The 19,098-nt window shown below is 37.9% G+C and overlaps 1 protein-coding gene and 1 pseudogene across 1 annotated transcript in view; one reads left to right on the forward strand and one right to left on the reverse strand.

Moving 5' to 3' along the window:
- Positions 1-19,098, reverse strand: part of CCDC39 (coiled-coil domain containing 39) — a 41,353-nt gene that overhangs the window by 949 nt on the left and 21,306 nt on the right. The window contains exons 12-19 of the mRNA XM_036445454.2: positions 18,806-18,943; positions 14,895-15,103; positions 7,615-7,738; positions 3,731-3,890; positions 3,229-3,335; positions 2,442-2,582; positions 1,733-1,909; positions 1,502-1,581 (exon numbers count right to left, since the gene is read on the reverse strand). Coding sequence (XP_036301347.1) covers positions 1,502-1,581; positions 1,733-1,909; positions 2,442-2,582; positions 3,229-3,335; positions 3,731-3,890; positions 7,615-7,738; positions 14,895-15,103; positions 18,806-18,943 — 1,136 coding nt within the window. The remainder of the gene's footprint in view (positions 1-1,501; positions 1,582-1,732; positions 1,910-2,441; positions 2,583-3,228; positions 3,336-3,730; positions 3,891-7,614; positions 7,739-14,894; positions 15,104-18,805; positions 18,944-19,098) is intronic.
- LOC118725054 lies at positions 4,434-4,532 on the forward strand (annotated as a pseudogene).

Here is a 19,098-nt window from a genome sequence, read left to right on the forward strand (position 1 = left end):
GTGGCTGGGTAGGGCAAGATGCCTACTATGAGAGGGAGGGTGTGGGTGGCCAAAGGGAAAACGGCATACTATGGCCGGAGTCTGTAGCAGTCAAAGATGGTAGACTCCTGTTGGAATGTGCAGCAAAGATGGCAGACTCCTGCCAGAGTCTGTAGTGAAGATGACATATTCCAACCAGAGTCTGCAGCCATGCAGCCAAGACAAAGGCAGCAGACTCCGGCCTGTATGAAGGCCTGAGTCCCAGGTGTCTAAGGAAAACGGGTGCTGGAAGCCAAGGGAAGGAAGGCCTATTGCACGAATCTCTTCATGCAACGGGCCTCTAGTAGGTTATATAAGAGAAGAAAGTGATTGATCTGTTTACGGGGGGGGAGGGGGGGGGGATGTTGAGATTATTTGAAAATCATTACTAGCTACACAATTCTTAAATGCTAAGTTTAAAAATATAGCCCTGACGGATGTGCCTTGATGGTTAAAGCATTGGCCTGTACACTGAAGAGTCTCAGATTTGATTCCTGGTCAAGGGCACATATCTGTTTATAGTTTCAATCCCTGGCCCTGGTTGGAGCATGTGCAGGAGGCAATTAATGTGTCTCTCTCACTTTCCTCCCACTCTAAAAAAATAACTTGTGGGGAGAATTTACATATATATAGAGAGAGATTTGTTTTGGCTGGATAACTCAGTTACTATCTCATATACCAAAAGGTGGCATGTTTGATTCCTGGTCAGGGCACATATGTATGTTGCAAGAGTCAATATTTCTCTCCCTCTCAAAGATATTCTCAGTTGAGATAGATATATATATTATATATATTATAACAGTACAGGGATGTTCAAGTGGCTGCTCACCATGTTTATTTAAAAACTTTTTTTTTTAAATTTAAACCACACCTTTTAGGACATTACTTTGTCTTTGTGAAATCCCTACATGGAGTAATGAAAACTAAGTGGCTGCTGAAGGTAGAAGATTGGAAATTTAAAAGTTAGGATCATTGTTAATTTTTATTTTTGTCAGCAAAGCACAAGAGCATTGATTGAACATCCCTGATGATAGAATTCTGGATGGCACTAAACTGAAAGAGTAATTTCCTCTATTAGCAAATTAAATCAACATAATTAAATTCAAATCCTGAGTATTTAAAATTTTGTGGTGTGGTGTTAATAAAAATCATACTCCATATCTCTATATCTGAGTTGCTCTTTTATGGTTAAAAATCCCCCCCGCCTTTCAGGGTTAGTCATGCTAGATGTAACCTCTAAAATTTCACCCTGTCCACCCTACTATAATAGCTGGTAGTCACAGAACACTCTGCACAGGAATGGAAAGAGGTTGGAAAGAATGTTGCTCTGCTGGCCATGTCTGCATCTGTGGCACTGAGCTAGGCAGGTGGGTAAGGAGGAGAGCACTGGCAGATCCAACAGCTGTGGTACTGTGGGAGGGCTGGCTTCACGGAGGTAGCAGCTGTGAGCCCTGAGGACATGATCTTTTAGTCTTCCACTTACCTTAGTGACAGTAGTGAAGTCTGCGAAGGAGATCTCTGGTGCTGGCGCTTAGCACTAGCTATAGGTAGTTCCAGACCTTTCTGAAAGTACAATACATTCAATAGCAGTCATTAGTTCACTGCATTTTAGGAGAATATTTGGGATTAGATTTCACTCTGATGAATGCCATAAGTTATTTTCATGAAGTGTTTTAAGAAATACTTATATTTAATGAGAAGGTACAGTGACTACCTGTTGAAAGTATGTCTGAAGGACAATGCGGATCTCAGCATTTGCTGTGACATCAGCTAACATTTCATCAATGTTCCGGTGAACCTGTCTCAATTCACGAAGTTTGATGTCTCTTTCTTCTAGTGTTTCATATTTTGTTTCTCTCAAAAGACGGATCTCTTTGGTGAGTTTTGCACACTGTTGGTCAACAGTAGTCAATTGTTACATAAAATATTTTTTCATGGATAAAAAGATTTGAGTTTACCATTTGAAACTTCAAAAAAATTTATACTAATAAAAGGGTAATATGCTAATTAGACCTAGAGACTGGACATCTTCCTACCGTCCAACTTCCTTCCGGACAAAGCCACGGTGGTGGGGGCTGAGGCAGAGGCAATTAGGGGTGATGAGGCCAGCAGGGGAGGGCAGTTCGGGGCCATAAGGCTGCCTAGGGAAGGCAGTTGGGGGCCATTAGGCCTGCAGAGGGGAGTTAGGCAGTGATCAAGCTGGTAGGCAGGCAAGTGGTTAGGAGTCAGCAGTCCCAGATTGCAAGAGTTTAGGCCCCATCCCCTAATCCAGCAGTTGGACATCCCAGATTGGAGAGGGTGCAGACCGGGCTGAGGACCACTCCCACCCCCATGCACGAATTTCATGTACTAGGCCTCTAGTGTAAATATGACAAGTCAGATTTTTTTTTTTTTTAGGTCAGATTTTTTTTAAATATCAATACCTGTTTAGTTACTCTCTCTAATTTTGGCTTCTGCTCCTCAATTTCTTTACTTAGTTGAAATGAATAAGTCTGCTTCTCTGATAATTTTTCTTTGCCACTATTTGTTAAATGTTCTATAATTCCTAAAGTATTTTCCATGCTCTGCAGAAAATAAATTATTAAAATACTTATTAATTAGAATCAAAAATAACAACTTGCAGTTTGTCAAATATTCACTTAATCTTAATTCATTTACTTTTGTATAAAGAACACATATAGTGGCTTTATAATTAACTTTTATATGTAATTCTACTGGAAATATTTTTATGGTACTTGGAAAGTAATTTAATAACTATGAAAACATGCATGCAATTTTCAGAGATTCACAATCCATCTATTCCTTCAACTTTATTAGCAAAAAAAAAAAGTATGTAGAGCCTGCTTACCAGGCACATTGTTTTCTCTTTCAGTAATGTGCTTTAGCACCTTCTGTGTACTAGATTATTTTTATCTTTCAAATTCTTGTTTTATGAAATAATCTTTTAGGAATTAAATGAAAATAAGAGTACATTAATTAAAAGATAGAGGAATAGATCATAATTAAATAGCAATGAATGATTCATCAACTAACAAGTGATGATTCAGAGTCCATGCTGTGTTTAAAACGGCTATTTTAATGTTTTTAATCACTTTTTTCCTCATTTTAACGAGATATCTAATTTTCTTTAAAAAAATTATGGGGTAAGAAAATAGACATAATATTAGTTTATTTCTACCAAAGGCTTATTACTAAAGCCTGGAGAATTACCTGGATGTCTTCCTGTAGCTCTCTGATTTGTCTTTGTTTGTATCTATATTTTTCATCAGCAGCTCTTTTCTGTTCTTCTAGTTGGAGTTTTAGTCCATATTCATCACCTAAGATTTAGAGAATTTGTAGTTTAAATTTTTAACATATTCTGTAGAAATCAATCTTAAAATCTTATATATATTAAATTTCTAACATTTCTTCTTATGAAAGGATGTCTACTTGTTTAAAAATATGACCATATGTAGCAGCCACTCTTGTTTAGTCAACACAGGGCAGTTAATGTGCTATTTTCTTTGAATTTGAAATTAATCCGCTAGAGAAGTGATATGCTGCATCATTAGAACTAATAATGGAAATAACACTTTAGCACTTATTTTCAAAGGGGATGGTTTTTCTGACTCAATCAAACATGGTACATTTTTGTTTGCTATTGCTCAGTGTTCCTTTTTTAAAAACAACTATACAGTTTTCATTGCATATATTCATTAATACTCCTACATACTAGATGGTGTCAGTTTCTTAAAAGATTGTTTGAAATTGTTGTTACAACTGTGTAGCACTTGTAAGGTGTTTTCTAGAGCATAGATTTCCTTTTCAGCTTTGTTGATCTTAGCATCCAAAGTGTCACCTTCCTTTTGAAGTTCTTCTTTTTCTTGAGCAGCCTGTAAAAATACAGAATAAATGATTAAATAAAAGTATTTCTCATGGGGGAGAATGTTTGTTTTCAGGGCAGAACATAGTAGTTAACTCACAGCAATACCCATTTACCCTGAGATCCATATAAAACACCATTTATTTCTTTCATTTGATTTATAGAAGATCAAATCCTCAAGGCCTACAAAGTATAGCACATAGGATACAAAACAGTAATGGAAATACAGTAACTCACCAAAGCTTACATTAAACTCTCCAACAAAAATTACCAAAAAGTCAAGCAGTTATAAACTTCACTGGGAAGGGAAACAGAGAACTAGAAGGACATTTCAAAGTACCGGTATATATTCAATAGGATATATTTCTGGCCTGAAAGAAACTTAGGAACACTTTCTCCTTTTATAGCGTAGAGAAGAATAAAAAGGAGGTGAGACAGGACACACCCAGAAAAGTAAAGGCCTGTCATTTCCAAGCCAGTTGTAGTTATATGTGTTAATAGAAGTAGTATTTTAACATTTTTTGAGCAGTTAGTAATGTTAAACTTATAGAAAGTACTTTAGTAGCACAAACTAAATTTGAAACAATATAGAGGTTAGCATGGCACCTATGCCAAGAATGACGCACAAATTTGTGAAGTATTCCATATTTTCAAAAGGAAAAAATACTGCATGATTCCACTTACCTGAAGTACCTAGAGTAGTCAAATTCATGGGGACTTAAAGTTGAGTGGTGAATGCCAGGATTTGGGGCGGGGGGACACGGGGAGTTATTATTCTGGGTACAGTTTCAGTTTTCAGAGGGTGAAAACAGTTCTGGAGATTGGTAGTGGTGTTAATTGCACAACAATGTGAATATAATACCACTGTACACTTAAAATTGTTAAATGGCAATTTTTATGTATTTTACCACATTTTAGTTAATTAGAGAAAGGTAATTGTGATAAATGTGGGTAGAGAAAATGAAGTTTCCTAATTGCTGAAAACCATAAATTCCTCAGTGAAGGGAGATATTCAGTGAATTTTTCCATCAAATCTCTGCTATAGCCAGGCTCTCTCCAGCTGGACCCTGTCAATTCCAGAAGAACTGCTCCAGGTAAGGGAATGTGCCCCCAAAAGATTCTCAAATATACAATGAATGTGTCAAAGATTTTATTCAACTCATCAATGAAAGAACCCCTAAGATGTTAGACAAGTTCAAAGGGAGAAGTGGAACAGCTTTAATATACACAAATGCTGAAATAAATTAGCCTATAGATATGAAACTATATCTTTTAAGGCAACAAAATGTAATGCTTGGGTTATCTTTCCTGTAGAATTTAATCAGTTGTATTTCTATTAGCCAAAATTTATTTGCATTGTGGACAACTCAGTTTCCACAAGTTAACATCTATCCCTACAGAGTTATAAAGTAGATTAGTCAATAGAAATCTGTCAAAGGCGTACCTTCCTTCAGAATCAAGTAACCCTGGAGGGGGCCTGCCAGAAAATGCCAAGTCTGGTGTCACCATGCAGTGGCATCACTGCACACCCACAGACTGCTTTTCCCATTTTCAGGCCATTGATAGTTCTCAACATAAGACACATGGAGTATAGTTATAAAGAAATGGTTCCTTTTTATACATCCATTACATGTCAAGTGTTATGCATAAGACATGTCAGGATGCCATACAATGCAAAATGGGGATAAGTGGTAAGCTGTGGATCCTGGAGAAGGTGAGGTGTGGCATCAGGAAATTGAGAGGGTAGGAGAGCTTTGATTCATTTAACACTGGCATTCTTCACCTTTACTGTGAACAAAAGGAATACTCTCCTCATAAAAATGTGCCTATTTTCCTGAGAAGTGGATGATTATCCTATATAATAGAGAGGTAATATGCAAATTAACCCTTATGCCCTCACAAGATGGCTGCCTATGACCAAGCCAGTACGGGGGTTAGTGAGGCACAACCAAACGACTGAAAAGCAGGTTGCATGGGGCAACCAGGCCAGCAGGGGGTAGCATTTGTGGAGAGACCAGGCCAGTTGGGGGAAGGGGGGGCAGTTATGGGCAACCAGGTTTGCAGAAGGGGGCAGTTGGGGGTGACCAGGCCAGCATGGAGGGCAGTAAGGGGTGACCATGCTGGTGGAGGTGTTGGGGGAGGGCAGTTAGGAGCAATCAGGCACACAAAGGCAGTGAGGGGTGATCAGGCCAGCAAGGGAGGACAGTTAGGGGCAACCAGGCAGACAGGCAGCTAGCGATTAGGAGCCAGCGGTCAAGGATGATGAAAGGGATATCTGCCGGTTTAAGCCAATTCCCGGGGATTGAGCCTAAACCAGCAATTGGACATCCCCCAAGGGGTCCCAGATTGGAGAGGGTGCAGGCTGGGCTGAGGGGATTCCCCCCTCCATGCACTAATTTCATGCACCGGGCCTCTAGTTCATCATAACCGCAATGACAATGGTAATAGCTAACATTTAGTGAGGATTCATTTTGTTCTAGGCACTGTCTTAAGGGCTTTATACATATTTTCTATCTCATAACAAAAGTAACAATATTATCCTTATATTTTGCAAGTGAGGAGACTAAGGCCCCAAATGGTTAACTTATTCAAGGTCACCTACCTAGTCAGTGACAGAACCAAGACAGGGACAAAGACACTAACATCAGTGCTTTTAGGTACCTCATCACAGCTTGGTAGAGAAACTTAACTGGGGTTGCAACATCTAACTGCTCCCCAACACTTAACAAACTAGAGCCTACCCCTCACCCTTGGAAACTTTCAAAACTTGAGAAAAGGTAAATCCTGTGAATATTGGGCAGAATTCTGAGGTACTAAGACAGATGAGTTATTAAAGGGACTTGAGAACTGGGACTCATTTCTCATATTGGTTTGGCAGGATTTTCTGAGGCAAAGTGGCAGAATGTCACATAACATATGTTAGAGGCAGCTTCAAAGGACTATAGAAATTTGGAAGATTATAAGTCAATAGCAGGGATCCATCCACAAGGGCCCATCTCTAAAAGTGTGAATTGGGAGATCTGCCTACTCCTATCCATACATAAGACAGGAAGAACGAGTTAAAGTTACAATTTCATTCCTTTTTTGTGGTGTTTTGAATAATTTCCTGAGCTTTTCTGGAAAGGAAGTCATACCTGTGCAAGGTATTTTTTACATGGAAAGATGAACATAGTAGTGCTCAGGAAGGGAATTATATCCAATCACTAATTACTTCTGAATCTCCTATTATGGGTTACTAGACAAAGATAACCATGAGGTAGCAGACAACTCTCAAACGTCAGAAAGAACAGCAGGTTCACCTGTTCATTTGTCCCACACTTCTTACTCTCTGGATCTCTGCCTTATCAGGTCTGCAATGTTAAATTGGGGTATAAGATTTCAGAAGTGGTGTAACTCCAGGCGATGGTAAGGTCTAGAGTAGTGATAGTAGGTTTTAGGCTAAAAATTTAGGAAATTTGAATAAATGGGGGGAAATGACAGGATGCAAAGATGAAAAAAAAAAATGTCAAAGAGTATTCTAGGCCTCTCTTTGACCTCATGGACTGGAATAGTATAAAACTAATAGAGCTTCAGTACTTCAATTAGCAACTAATGTTTTATGGCCCTAATTAAGTGCAACGATTCCTAGACTGCTATGAAATTTGAAATGTCATAGGGGGGGGGGGGGGAAGCCATTTTGGTTATTAACAAAGAAAGGGTAATTCTTTTTTCACAACTAAATCAATCTCAATTACCTTTATTACATAATAGGCCTGTGTTCTCTCCTCTTCTCCTTCAGGAGGCAGCATAACAACAGTAAGAATTTCATATCTATTCTTCAGCTTATCAATTTTACTTAGCCGCTCATGAAAGTCAGCACTAATATGGAAAGAAAAGAAAAATTAAACACTGGAAAACAAATACCATTTTTTTTTAAAGAACTATATTGTTCTCATGGAAGACATCAGTATTTGTATTATTACTGTACTCAGATTAGATGTTCTCACTTTTCAATTTTATAATTCAGTGTGAAGCATCTCAGATTTTACCCTATTTGAAAGATAACAAGTGCCACAGTTTCATGGATGGTGGCAGAAGACACAGTTTCTTGGGTCATAGAGAAAGCATTTTGTCACTCATGACATGAGTTTGTATTTACATTGCTTCCCCCTGCTCCAAGGTGCCATGCAGAAGAGAAGGGGCTCAAACAAATGCTGCACCCGCAGTAGATGTATATTACAGCTGAGGACCTCAAGCTTAGGTAACCTAAATACTCTATAGTAGGAAATAAGCAAACATGCCTAACCTTTGCTCCAGAGGGAGATACTTCCTCTAGATTCTGAAACTGTTCACTATCCAAATGTCTTTTATAGTCTAATGTAAATCAAAACCACAATGGCATATATCTCCTCAACCCATTAGGAAGCCTACAGCCAAACAAACAAACAAACCACAGTATTGGCAAGGATGTGAAGAAATTGGAACCTCTAGGCTCTGCTGGTCGGACTGTAAAATGGTGTAACCACTATGGAAAACAAAAAATTAAAAATAGAACTACCATGTGATCCAGCACACTAGTGTTCACAGTAGCATTATTCACAATAGGTAGAAGCCACCCAAATGTTCACAGACAGAAGAATGAGTAAACAAAGATGATATACTGTATTTATTATTCAGCCTTAAGAAGGAAATTCCGTTACAGGTTATATGAGTGAACCTTGAGGACATTATGCTAAGTGAAATAAGCCAGTCCACAAAACAACAAATGCTGATGTTATCACTGCCTGAGGTATTTAAAGTAGTTAAATTCATATAGACAGGAAGAATGATAATTACCAATGATAATTGGGCCACAAAATGTGAGGTGTGTGGGGGGGGAGGGGGGGGAGGAGTTAATGCTAATGGACATAATTTCAGATTTACAAGGTGAAAAAGTCCTGAAGATCTGTTGCACAATGATGTGAATATACTTAACATTACTGAGCTATGTGCTGAAATATGGTTAAGATGCTAAGTTTTATATTATGTGTTTTTTACCAAAAAATAAATAAAAAATTTTCAAGATCAGCTAGGACAATTAGTGTCCCTCCTGACAAAGCTTGCAGAAATATGAGAAATCCATGGTTTATATTCCTAAATCTGCTGGTTAAATTTTTTCCTTTTATTCCAGTAAATTCACATATTATGAACTGTTTTTAACTTACTTTATAATAATACTGATAACATTAATATATGCATGGAGGGAGACATATTTGCCTACTACGGCCAGATGAAAGTGACCATCCAACCTGCTGAGAGGAAATCTGCAGTTTTTCTACTCCTAAAGAAAATAGAAACCAAGATGATGGCATAGGTAAACACCTGAACCTGCTGCCTCACACAACCACTTCAAAACTACAACTAAAAGGCAAAATGGAAATCATCCAGAACCACAAGAAGGCTAGCTAAGTGGAAGTTCTATTACTAGAAGGGAAGAGAAAAGCACAATGAGACCCAGAGGAGCTGTGGAAGTGAAGTGCAGAGGTACAGAGATGCCCATGCGAAGAGGGTTGGCAACTGAGTATGCAGCTGGCTTTTTCAATCCACAGGGAGACACAAGCTCCCGACTGCTCTGAACTCCAGTTCTGAGCGAGACTCTGGGGACCCAGACTCATTTGGGGAGAAACTGGACTGTCTGGCAGTGGGCGGAACTCGAGGGCGGCTTTCTCTCAGAGGTGCTTGCAGTAATTACCAGGGACAATGATACCCGGAGGGCCTCATAGGGCAGGGCTGATAGGAAGCCATTGCTGTTTGCTCCACCCTGAGACTCTGCCCCACCAAGCTTTTGCATATGAATGGCCTAGTCCTTTGAAATCTAAACTTACCTAACAAACTGCAGCTGAGTCAGAGAGACCCAGAACATCTAAAAGAAGGCCCAAGGCCCCACAGCAGCTTGCATTGCTTCACAGCTGGGCCTCATCTGGGCACCTCCAAACCCCAAACAAAGAAGAGAATCTGCAGATGTCTCCATAGCTTCAGCTGGGTGGCCTCTGGCAGAGGCTAAATTAGCACCTCCTTTGAGATCCAAGAGCTAGTGTACTCAGGGGTCAGAGTGGGACTATCCAGATTACAACTCCTCAGATCTATAAGGGACACACTCAAGGGGCAGACTCAGTGAGCACCAAAGCCTCACTGAAGCAAGTCTTGCCTTGTAAGGGTGTCTCCAGCACAGAAATTCTCCCATCGTAGATGCAGCTGATCTTCACAGCCAATTGGCCTAGAGGTCAATTTCTCCCACTGATACCAACAACAATCAAGGCTTAACTACTACAAGATTGTATACACAATCCACAAAGGGTGCACAAAGAGTATCCACCTCAGGTAACTGGGGGGGGGGGGGGGGGGGGGGGGGGGCTGCTGAGCCACTGGAACCTATAGGACACCTAGCACACAAAGCCAATCTATCAACATTGGGAAGCAGCCAAAATGCAGAGACAAAGAAACAGATCACAAATGACAGAAATGGAGGAAAGCAACCTACTGGATATAGAGTTCAAAACCAGGGTCATAAGGTTTTTCAAGAATTTTCTAGAAAAAGTCTATAAATTTAGTGAGACCCTCAAGGATATGAAACAGTACCAACTAGAAATTAAGCATACACTGACTGAAAGAATAATATGCAAAGATCCAAGCAGACTAGAGGATCACAAAAATCAAGTCAAATACAAAGAAGCAAAAAACATTCAACCAGAAAAGCAAAAAAGAAAAAAGAATCCAAAAATATGAAGATAGTGTAAGAAGCCTCTGGGACAACTTAAAGTGTACCAATATCCGAATTGTGGGGGTGCCAGAAGAAGAGATAGAGCAAGATACTGGAAACCCATTTGAAGAAATAATGACTGAAAACTTCCCCCACCTGGTGAAAAAAATAGACTTACAAATCCAGGAAGCACACAAAACCCCAAACAAAAGGAATCCAAAGAGGACCACACCAAGACACATCATAATTAAAATGCCAAGAGCAAAAGACAAAGAGAGAATATAAAAAGCAGCAAGAGAAAAACAGTTACCTACAAGGTTGTCAGCTGATTTTTCAACAGAAACTATACAGGACAGAAGGGAGTGGCAAGAAATATTTAAAGTGGTGAATAAGTAAGAGCCTACAACCAAGATTACCCAGCAAAGCTATCATTCAGAATTGAAGGTCACATAAAGAGCTTCACAGATAAGAAAAAGCTAAAGAAATTCATCACCACCAAACCAGTATTATATGAAATGCTGAAAGCTTTTCTTTAAGAAAAGGAAGAAGAAGAAAAAGTAAAAGATAAAAATTATGAACAACAAATACATATCCATCAATCAGGTAATCTAAAAATCAACTGAATAAAAAAAATCTGATGAATAGAATAATTTGGAGAATATAATAGAATTAGGGGCATAGAAAGGGAGTGGACTGACAATCCTCGAGGGGAAAGAGGTGTGGAGAGTGCAGGAAGAGACTGGACAAAAACCATACACCTATGGATGAGGAAAGTGGGGGGAGGGGTAAGGGCATGGGTGGGGTGGGAACCGGTGAAGGGGAACAATGGGGGGGAGAGGAGGGAAGAAGAACAACTATAATAATATGAACAATAAATATTTAATTTTTTTAAAAGAGGAGACAGAAAAAAATAGATGGCAAAACATTAATATCAAAAGTTACAGTTTTGCTTATTTTTAAGTGTTTCTGCTATTTCATCAGAAAATTTTTATTTATCCTTTATATAATTATAAAAGACAATGCTTGACCTTCCAGATTAAGTGATGGACTAAATCACAAGAATATGTCTCCTCCTTCTTAAAATGGAAAAGACTAAAAAGGAAAAAACAACAACGTAACAGCTCTGGGAACAAGAAAGACAATTTTTTCATGAATTCACTGAAAACAAATGGGAGCCCTGGCCAGTGTTGCTCAATGGTTGGAATTTTGGCCCATGTACCAAAGGGTCACAGGTTCAATTCCTGTTGAAGAGCACATACCTGCATAGTGGGAGCCCTGGGCAGGGCAGGAAAGGTACAGGGGCAACCAATGTTTCTCTCTCTCTCTCTTTCCCTCCCTCCCTTCATTCCACTCTCTAAAAAAAATTAATGGGAAAAAATATCTTTGGGCTAGCATTAACAACAAAAAGAAGAAAAATAAATGGGATACTATTGACAGTGAAAATAGAGATAGATACCGATTAATGCAGAAATAAAAGCTATTTTTACCAAAGAAATCTTGGAAAATATCCAAATTCAGAAATAAAAAGAGAAAAAGTTATATCTGAGGCTATCAATGTAATTAATATAAAAATTACCTACAGAACATCTGAACTACTCTCTTCAACCCCTCAAAGTATATTGGCAGGAATTATTTACACTCCAATTATAACCTCCTCTTCTGCCCCCAATTATCCAAGTTCTAGCAATGTAGGTTGGAGCTAGATTAAAAAAAAAAAAAAAAGGCAGTTCTACCCAAGAATGAAATACGTCTTCAAAGTAAACTCCTTTAGGGCAGACTTTCCCATAGCCTACAATCAGCCTCCCATTTAGAGTAGAGACTTGGAGAAAGAGATCTACCTAATTGCAGAAGAAAGCCATACTGGATCATTTTACCAATCACTATAATTATTAATTAAGCATTTTAAAGTAAATATAACAGGAAGCTTAGGACTATCAGACATTTATGGAAAGCTAACAGCATGAATAAAAAGAACAAAATGTGCAATGACAGAACAGACACTAGGAGAAGCAAAGATAATGCGTGGGCTAGAAGAAAACTATCAGATTAGTGTCGCATAAAAGATGAGAGGATATTGCATCAAAAAATACCCATAAAACAAGAATAGGCTTCCGTGAAAAGAAAGGACCAATAAAGGGACAAAAGTTCATGCAAGTAATTTCCCCTTTTCAATTTTACTTTATTTTTTAATTATAGTTTACCTAAAATGTTAGTGTTGGCGTTGGCTGGTGTGGCTCATTTGGTTGGGCATCATCCTGTGCACCAAAAGGTTGCTAGTTTGATCCCCAGGAAAGATCACAGGCACAGATTGAGAGCTGGGCTGTGTGCCGGAGGCAGATGATAAATGTATTTTCATCTCAATGTTTCTTGTATACCCTTTCTATCTAAAAATCTATAAATTATTCATATATATATATATATATATATATATATATATATATATGAAATCTGGAAGTAAAGATATATCTAAGAAGACCAACATCCACTAAAAATGAGCAGCAAATGGATAGAATAGAGTATGATGTGAGAAAAAATAAAGAAGTAATAGAAAGGTATTTTCCTTACTTGAAGAAAGACTTCAATGAAGTAACTGAAAAAGTTCACTAAAGGTCAAACAAGAAAAATGAAAAAACACCTGGACACATACAGGAAAATTCTAAAATCCCAAGGTAAAAAGATTGTTCTAAGCTTCCAGAAAGAAAACAAAAACCAAGTTTCCTACAAAATAAAATAAATTAACCAGAAATCAGACCTCTCATATACTGTACTATATATAGATGAATGTATAACAATGCTCTCAAAGTTCAACTAAATTAAAATATGGGATAGAATAAATATATTTTAATTGTGAAAAGGACTCAAAATTTCAGAAAACATCAATGAAAAAAACTCAGAATGTACTCCAGAGAGATGAAAAATGAAATCCAAGAAAATAAGAAGACAAAGGATACATGAAAAAATATTGAACCCCAAAACAAAGTAAAACATAGCCAGAATGAAATTACTGCTGGCAATTGGCTGAAGGGATCAAAGAAGTTATAAGAAAGTAGTTCTTTTAAAAGTAGAGACATAATATTAAAAACAATAAATAACAACTGGGTATAATAATCAGTGATTTCAATAATAAATGAAAGATGGAGACAAGAGATGCAGCAATAAAACATACTAAGAGTCTTACCGTCTTTTGGGAAGGGAAAAATAATAAAATCAAATTCATCTTCAGTATTTATAGAAAAGTAGGAAGATTAAAGTTTCTTTTGAATTTAAGAATAACCAACAAAATAATTAAATTAGAATATATATCCTCCAAACAATGGAAGAGAAAAATAAAATTCAGCAAAACCAATGAAAGAAACAAACCAGAAGGACAAAAAAGAAATACCTAACATATGATCCAGATATTCCACTTCTAGGTTATGTACCCAAGAGAAAAGAAAGCATATGTTCATACCAAGAAAACATCTGTTCATAGCAGTTTTTTCTGTAGTAGCCAAAAACTGGAAACAATTCAAATGTTTAACAACGGGAAAATGTACAAATTGGAGTAGATGCATACAGTGGAATATTATTACTAGGCAATAAAGAGCCAGCGTGTCTGCCTGCCTCTTGTTTTTGTACAGTTCATGACCAAAGAATGGATTTTACATTTTTAAATGCAAAATGGTTTTTAAAAATCAAAAGAAAAATTATATTCTATAAAATTCTATGAAATTCAAATTCCAGTATCCATAAAGTTTTATTGGAACATAGCCATCCATGCTCATTTATTCACATGTTTTTCTATGGCTGCATTTAATCTACAACAGAGTCCATATGGCCTGCAAAACCTATAATATGTAATAGCTAGCCCTTAGGTAATAAAGATGCAGCTAACGTAATACGTAAGGGAATTGTTTTAGCCTTCAAATTTGAAAATTAATTAACTAAGCATCTATCTGAAAAAGCTCGAAAAATGAAGACAAAGTAAGCCCATAAAAATGAAAGGAAAAGAATAATAAATGTGAGTAGCAATTAATAAAATAAAAAATGAATTCCCAATAGTAAAATTCAGCAAGATTTGATTATTTTTGAAGAGCAATAAATGTCATTAGTTGCAAGGTAAGTCACAAAAAAATTCAAATCAGGAATGAAATACTAGAAACACTGCAGGTATGAAACAAATAAAATATTGTGAACAACTTTATGGCAATAACATTCAAATGAATATGAAAAAGATGGACACCCAGGGTGGGAGAGGGAGCAGTAGGTTCTTTGTTTTAAAATTCATCAGCAGGATGTGAGAATTCTAATTGTTACCTTATGGTTTGCCGTTCTTGATCCACATATCTTATTTGTGATGCAAGCATGGTTTTGTGAACCTTAATTTCTTCAGTTCGCTCTTCCATAGTTGTTTGTAATTGCTGTTTTCTTTTCTCCAGAGAAAGAACTTCTTCTGCTTTACTGTGAAGCAGTTCACGAGCACGTTTAGCTTCAAGTTTCAGAATATTGTCTTCAATCATCAAATTCTATCATAATCAAATATTGAAAAATTATTTTTATACCCAAACCAAAATACTTTTCTTCATTATTGATACAAAAGTCAAACTTGAAAACAACTTTTTTTCTAATTTGACCATTGACTAAGTTGTTAACTAAAGTTAAATTTTTTAGATTGCTCTGAATCATGACTCTGGTTTTCCTTTTTTGTGTGTGTGTGTGTGTGTGTGTGTGTGTGTGTGTGTGTTTTCCCTTTTCCTTTCTTTCCTTTTCACTGAAAAAAAAAATTATAGTCATTCCAAGTCTTTTACTATAATGCAATCCTAAATTTAAGTTTTATTAAAGAAAAAAAGGAAGAAATTATTCATAAAATTGAAACTGAAAATATATAAAGCTCTATGGGTAAGCATTTTTATTTTCTAAACTAAATATTATAAGATGATATGTAAATAAATTTTTATTTTAAAATGATTCCATCATGAGTAGAATCCTGATAAAAAGTATAAGATAATTTTCAGAATAGAAAGCCCAGAAACAAACACTCCAGAATATAAGACTTTTACTACTTCAAAAATACAGTTTTTTACTGGAGAAAAGATTATATCCCTACATTTCATATGTACCAAAATAAATTCCAGATGAGTAAAAACAAACCAAAAAACTTAATGCAAGAGATAAAAGCAATGCAGCTATTCGAAATAGCAAGCATTTATTTGATTTTTATATGACAAAGAAGTTTCTAAACATAACATTTACACAAGGAAAAGCACTTAGCTGTTTGATGTTTAAAAAGCCTTCATGTTGCTGAAACCGGTTTGGCTCAGTGGATAGAGCATCGGTCTGCGGACTGAAAGGTCCCAGGTTCGATTCGGGTCAAGGGCATGTACCTTGGTTGCGGGCACATCCCTGGTAGGGGGTGTGCAAGAGGCAGCTGGTCGATGTCTTTCTCATTGATGTTTCTAGCTCTCTATCTCTCTCCCTTCTTCTCTGTAATAAGTCAATAAAATATATTTAAAAAAATAAAAAATAAAAATAAAAAGCTTTCATGTAAAAAAAAAAACTAAATAAAAATTTAAAGACAAATGGAAAAATATTGGCACTATTTATGGCAGAATTAATATTTTTACATATGAAGATATTTTGCAAAGCAATTAAAAAATATAAACCTCCTAATGGAAATACGGGCCAAGAACATAAACCAGAAAGTAAAACATAAAGATTATGGAGCATCTTATAAAATAATACCCTAATATGCAAATTGACTAAATGGCAGAACAATTGGCAGAATGACCGGCCACTATGATGCACTCTGACCACCAGGGACAGACACTCAATGCAGAAGCTGCCCCAGTGGTCAGTGCTCTCTCTCAGGGCGAGTGCCTCTCAGCCAGAAACCAGGCTCATGGCTGGCAAGCACAGTGGCGGTGACATGAGCCGCTCCCGCCTCTGCAGCAGTGCTAAGGAGCAGTGAGCCAAGTGGTAAAGAGCAGCGAACAGGTGAGCAGTACGGAGCAAGGGGTTCCAGACTGCTAGAGGGATCCCAGACTGCAAGCGGGTTCAGGCTGGGCTGAAGGACTCCCTGACCCTGTGCACAAATTTCATGCACTGGGCCTCTGGTAGTATAAGTTTTAAAAATGTGTTTTAAACATTTTTGTTTAAACACTAGGGGCCCAGTGCATGAATTCATGTACCTTAAAAGGAACTGTGGGCCACAAGATCTTGGCCCATCCTCTGTTCAACAACACCCCTCCCCCAGCCCCTCTCACTGTAGCCCCCAGCCCCGTCTGCTGACAGCCCTTCTCCCGCCATTGCCACTCCCATGCACTGATGTTGCCAGCTCCATTTGCAGAGCGAATGGGGCTGGCTCCAGCAGTGGGTACAAGTGGGCCAGTGCCATCAGCGGTGTGAGCAGCAGCTGCTTCCCCAATCGCCCCTCAGGAGCAGGAAGAGGTGGAGAAGCCCTCAGATGCGATTGGGGCCAGCAGTTGCCACTTGTACCCACTGATGGTGCTGAGCAATCAGGGCGGGCCCCAGTCACTGGCAGCAGGTATGAGTACCAGGCAGGACTGCAACATGTGGGAGCAAAGAATTTCCAGTAACCACCAGAAGCTGGCCCTGATGACAGCGACTGATGCCCCACCTTGGTCTGGAACTCTCACTCATCAGCTCCACCATCTGCTGTGGCCAATACCTGCCATGTTCCATGCACACCCCCAGGTGGTCAGTGCACATCATAGCGACTAGTTGATCGGTTATTCTGCCTTTCAGCCTATTTGCATATTAGCCTTTTACAATATTATATAGGATATTTTAAATTTTATGTTTAAGCAAAATGATTCAAAAAGTCACCACGTTTAAAAGTGCAGACTAAAAGCAATGAGGTACCATGTTTGACCATCAAATTGACGATAATTTTATCAACTATAAGATCCAGCTTTGATGGTGGTAAGTAAAATAGGATGCTGACACATTGCTACTGGGAATATTAATTGAACCCTCTAGCAGACAATTGGACTTAAACATAGTTTTAAGACATTGAAAATATTCTCTTTTTTTTTTTTTACCTTAATTATATAGGTGGAGATTTATCCTAAGGAACCAATTAAACAAATGCACAATGATATATGTACATAGAACATGATAATACTATTTAAAATAGCTAAACACTAGAAACAAACATAAATCCAAAAAATTGGAGATTGCCCAAGTAAATTATAGTAACTTCATCCAATGGACTGTGGGAAAACTTCAAAAAAAAATTTTTCTGGTCACTACAAGATCCTATTTTTAAAAATTATCTTTATTGTTATAAGTGTTACAGACGTCCCCCTTGTTTTTTTGTTATTTTTTTCCTCCATTGACTTGCTCCACCTCACACCTGCCCTTCCCAAGCCTTCACCACACTATTGACTGTGTCTGAGGGCTATGTGTATCCTATATAATAAAAGGTTAATATGCAAATTGTCCCCTCAACTGGGAGTTTGACCAGGGGGCAGGGCTGGCCGGCCAATCACCTGTGGTCCCTCCTCCTGGCTGGCCCTACCCCCAATTCCCTCCCCCACCTTGACTAGGCATGGGGCCAGCCTGCCAACCACCCGTGTCCCCTCCCTTGGCCAGCCTGAACTGATTGGCCCCAACCAGGGCAGGCTGACTGGGCTCCACCCATGAATGACTTCATGTACCAGGCCTCTAGTCTCTATACATAAAAGCCTGATATGCATATTGTCCCCACAGGAATTTGACCAGGAGACCCATTGCTTCCTGTGATGCACTGACCACCAAGGGGTGGCACAGAATGGAGGCCCCAGCTGGCGGCCAGAAGGCCCGTTCAGCTCTGATCATGGTCAGGCCTAGGGAACCTACCTGTGCTTAAATTTTGTGCACCAGGCCTTAGAGTGTGTGTGTGTGTGTGTGTGTGTGTGTGTGTGTAAAATCTTTTATTAATCTCTCCTTCCATCCCCATCTCCCTTACTCCCAACTTTCCTTTAAAATTTGTCAGTCTATTCCATGGTTCTGTCTCTAGAATACTTAATGCTTTGGAAGCATGTATAATATATTAACAAATTTTTAATACCATATATATAGCAAATTTTCTTTGAAACTGGAAAGAAATAATGTATTTTAACATTTTATTGACTGTCTTTTTCAAACATTGCTATGTTTCAAAATGTTTCTGTATTGAACCTGAAAGCATGTGGATTTTATTATATATTCATATTATTTTACTGCACCTGTTTCAAAGCTCGAGCTTTACTAAGTTCTTTCTCTGATCTTTCATTGAAAAGGTTTAGTTCATTTATTTTGGTCAAGAGGGACTGTTTTTCTTCATCATTTTTAGTGTTTGACTTCTTGATAAAGTAAAGATCATTCTGTAAGAAGGAAAAAAGGTTCACAAACACATTTTTAAATAGCAATATTAAATAAATACTATTAAACATCTTACATTAAATTATGTGCTCCATTAAACATTTATAATAAATCAGATTTTAAAAGTCTTATTCTTTATGCTCTAACACCTCTAATA

The sequence above is a fragment of the Pipistrellus kuhlii genome, unplaced genomic scaffold (genome assembly GCF_014108245.1).
Source record: "Pipistrellus kuhlii isolate mPipKuh1 unplaced genomic scaffold, mPipKuh1.p scaffold_m20_p_2, whole genome shotgun sequence".
Classification (NCBI taxonomy): domain Eukaryota; kingdom Metazoa; phylum Chordata; class Mammalia; order Chiroptera; family Vespertilionidae; genus Pipistrellus; species Pipistrellus kuhlii.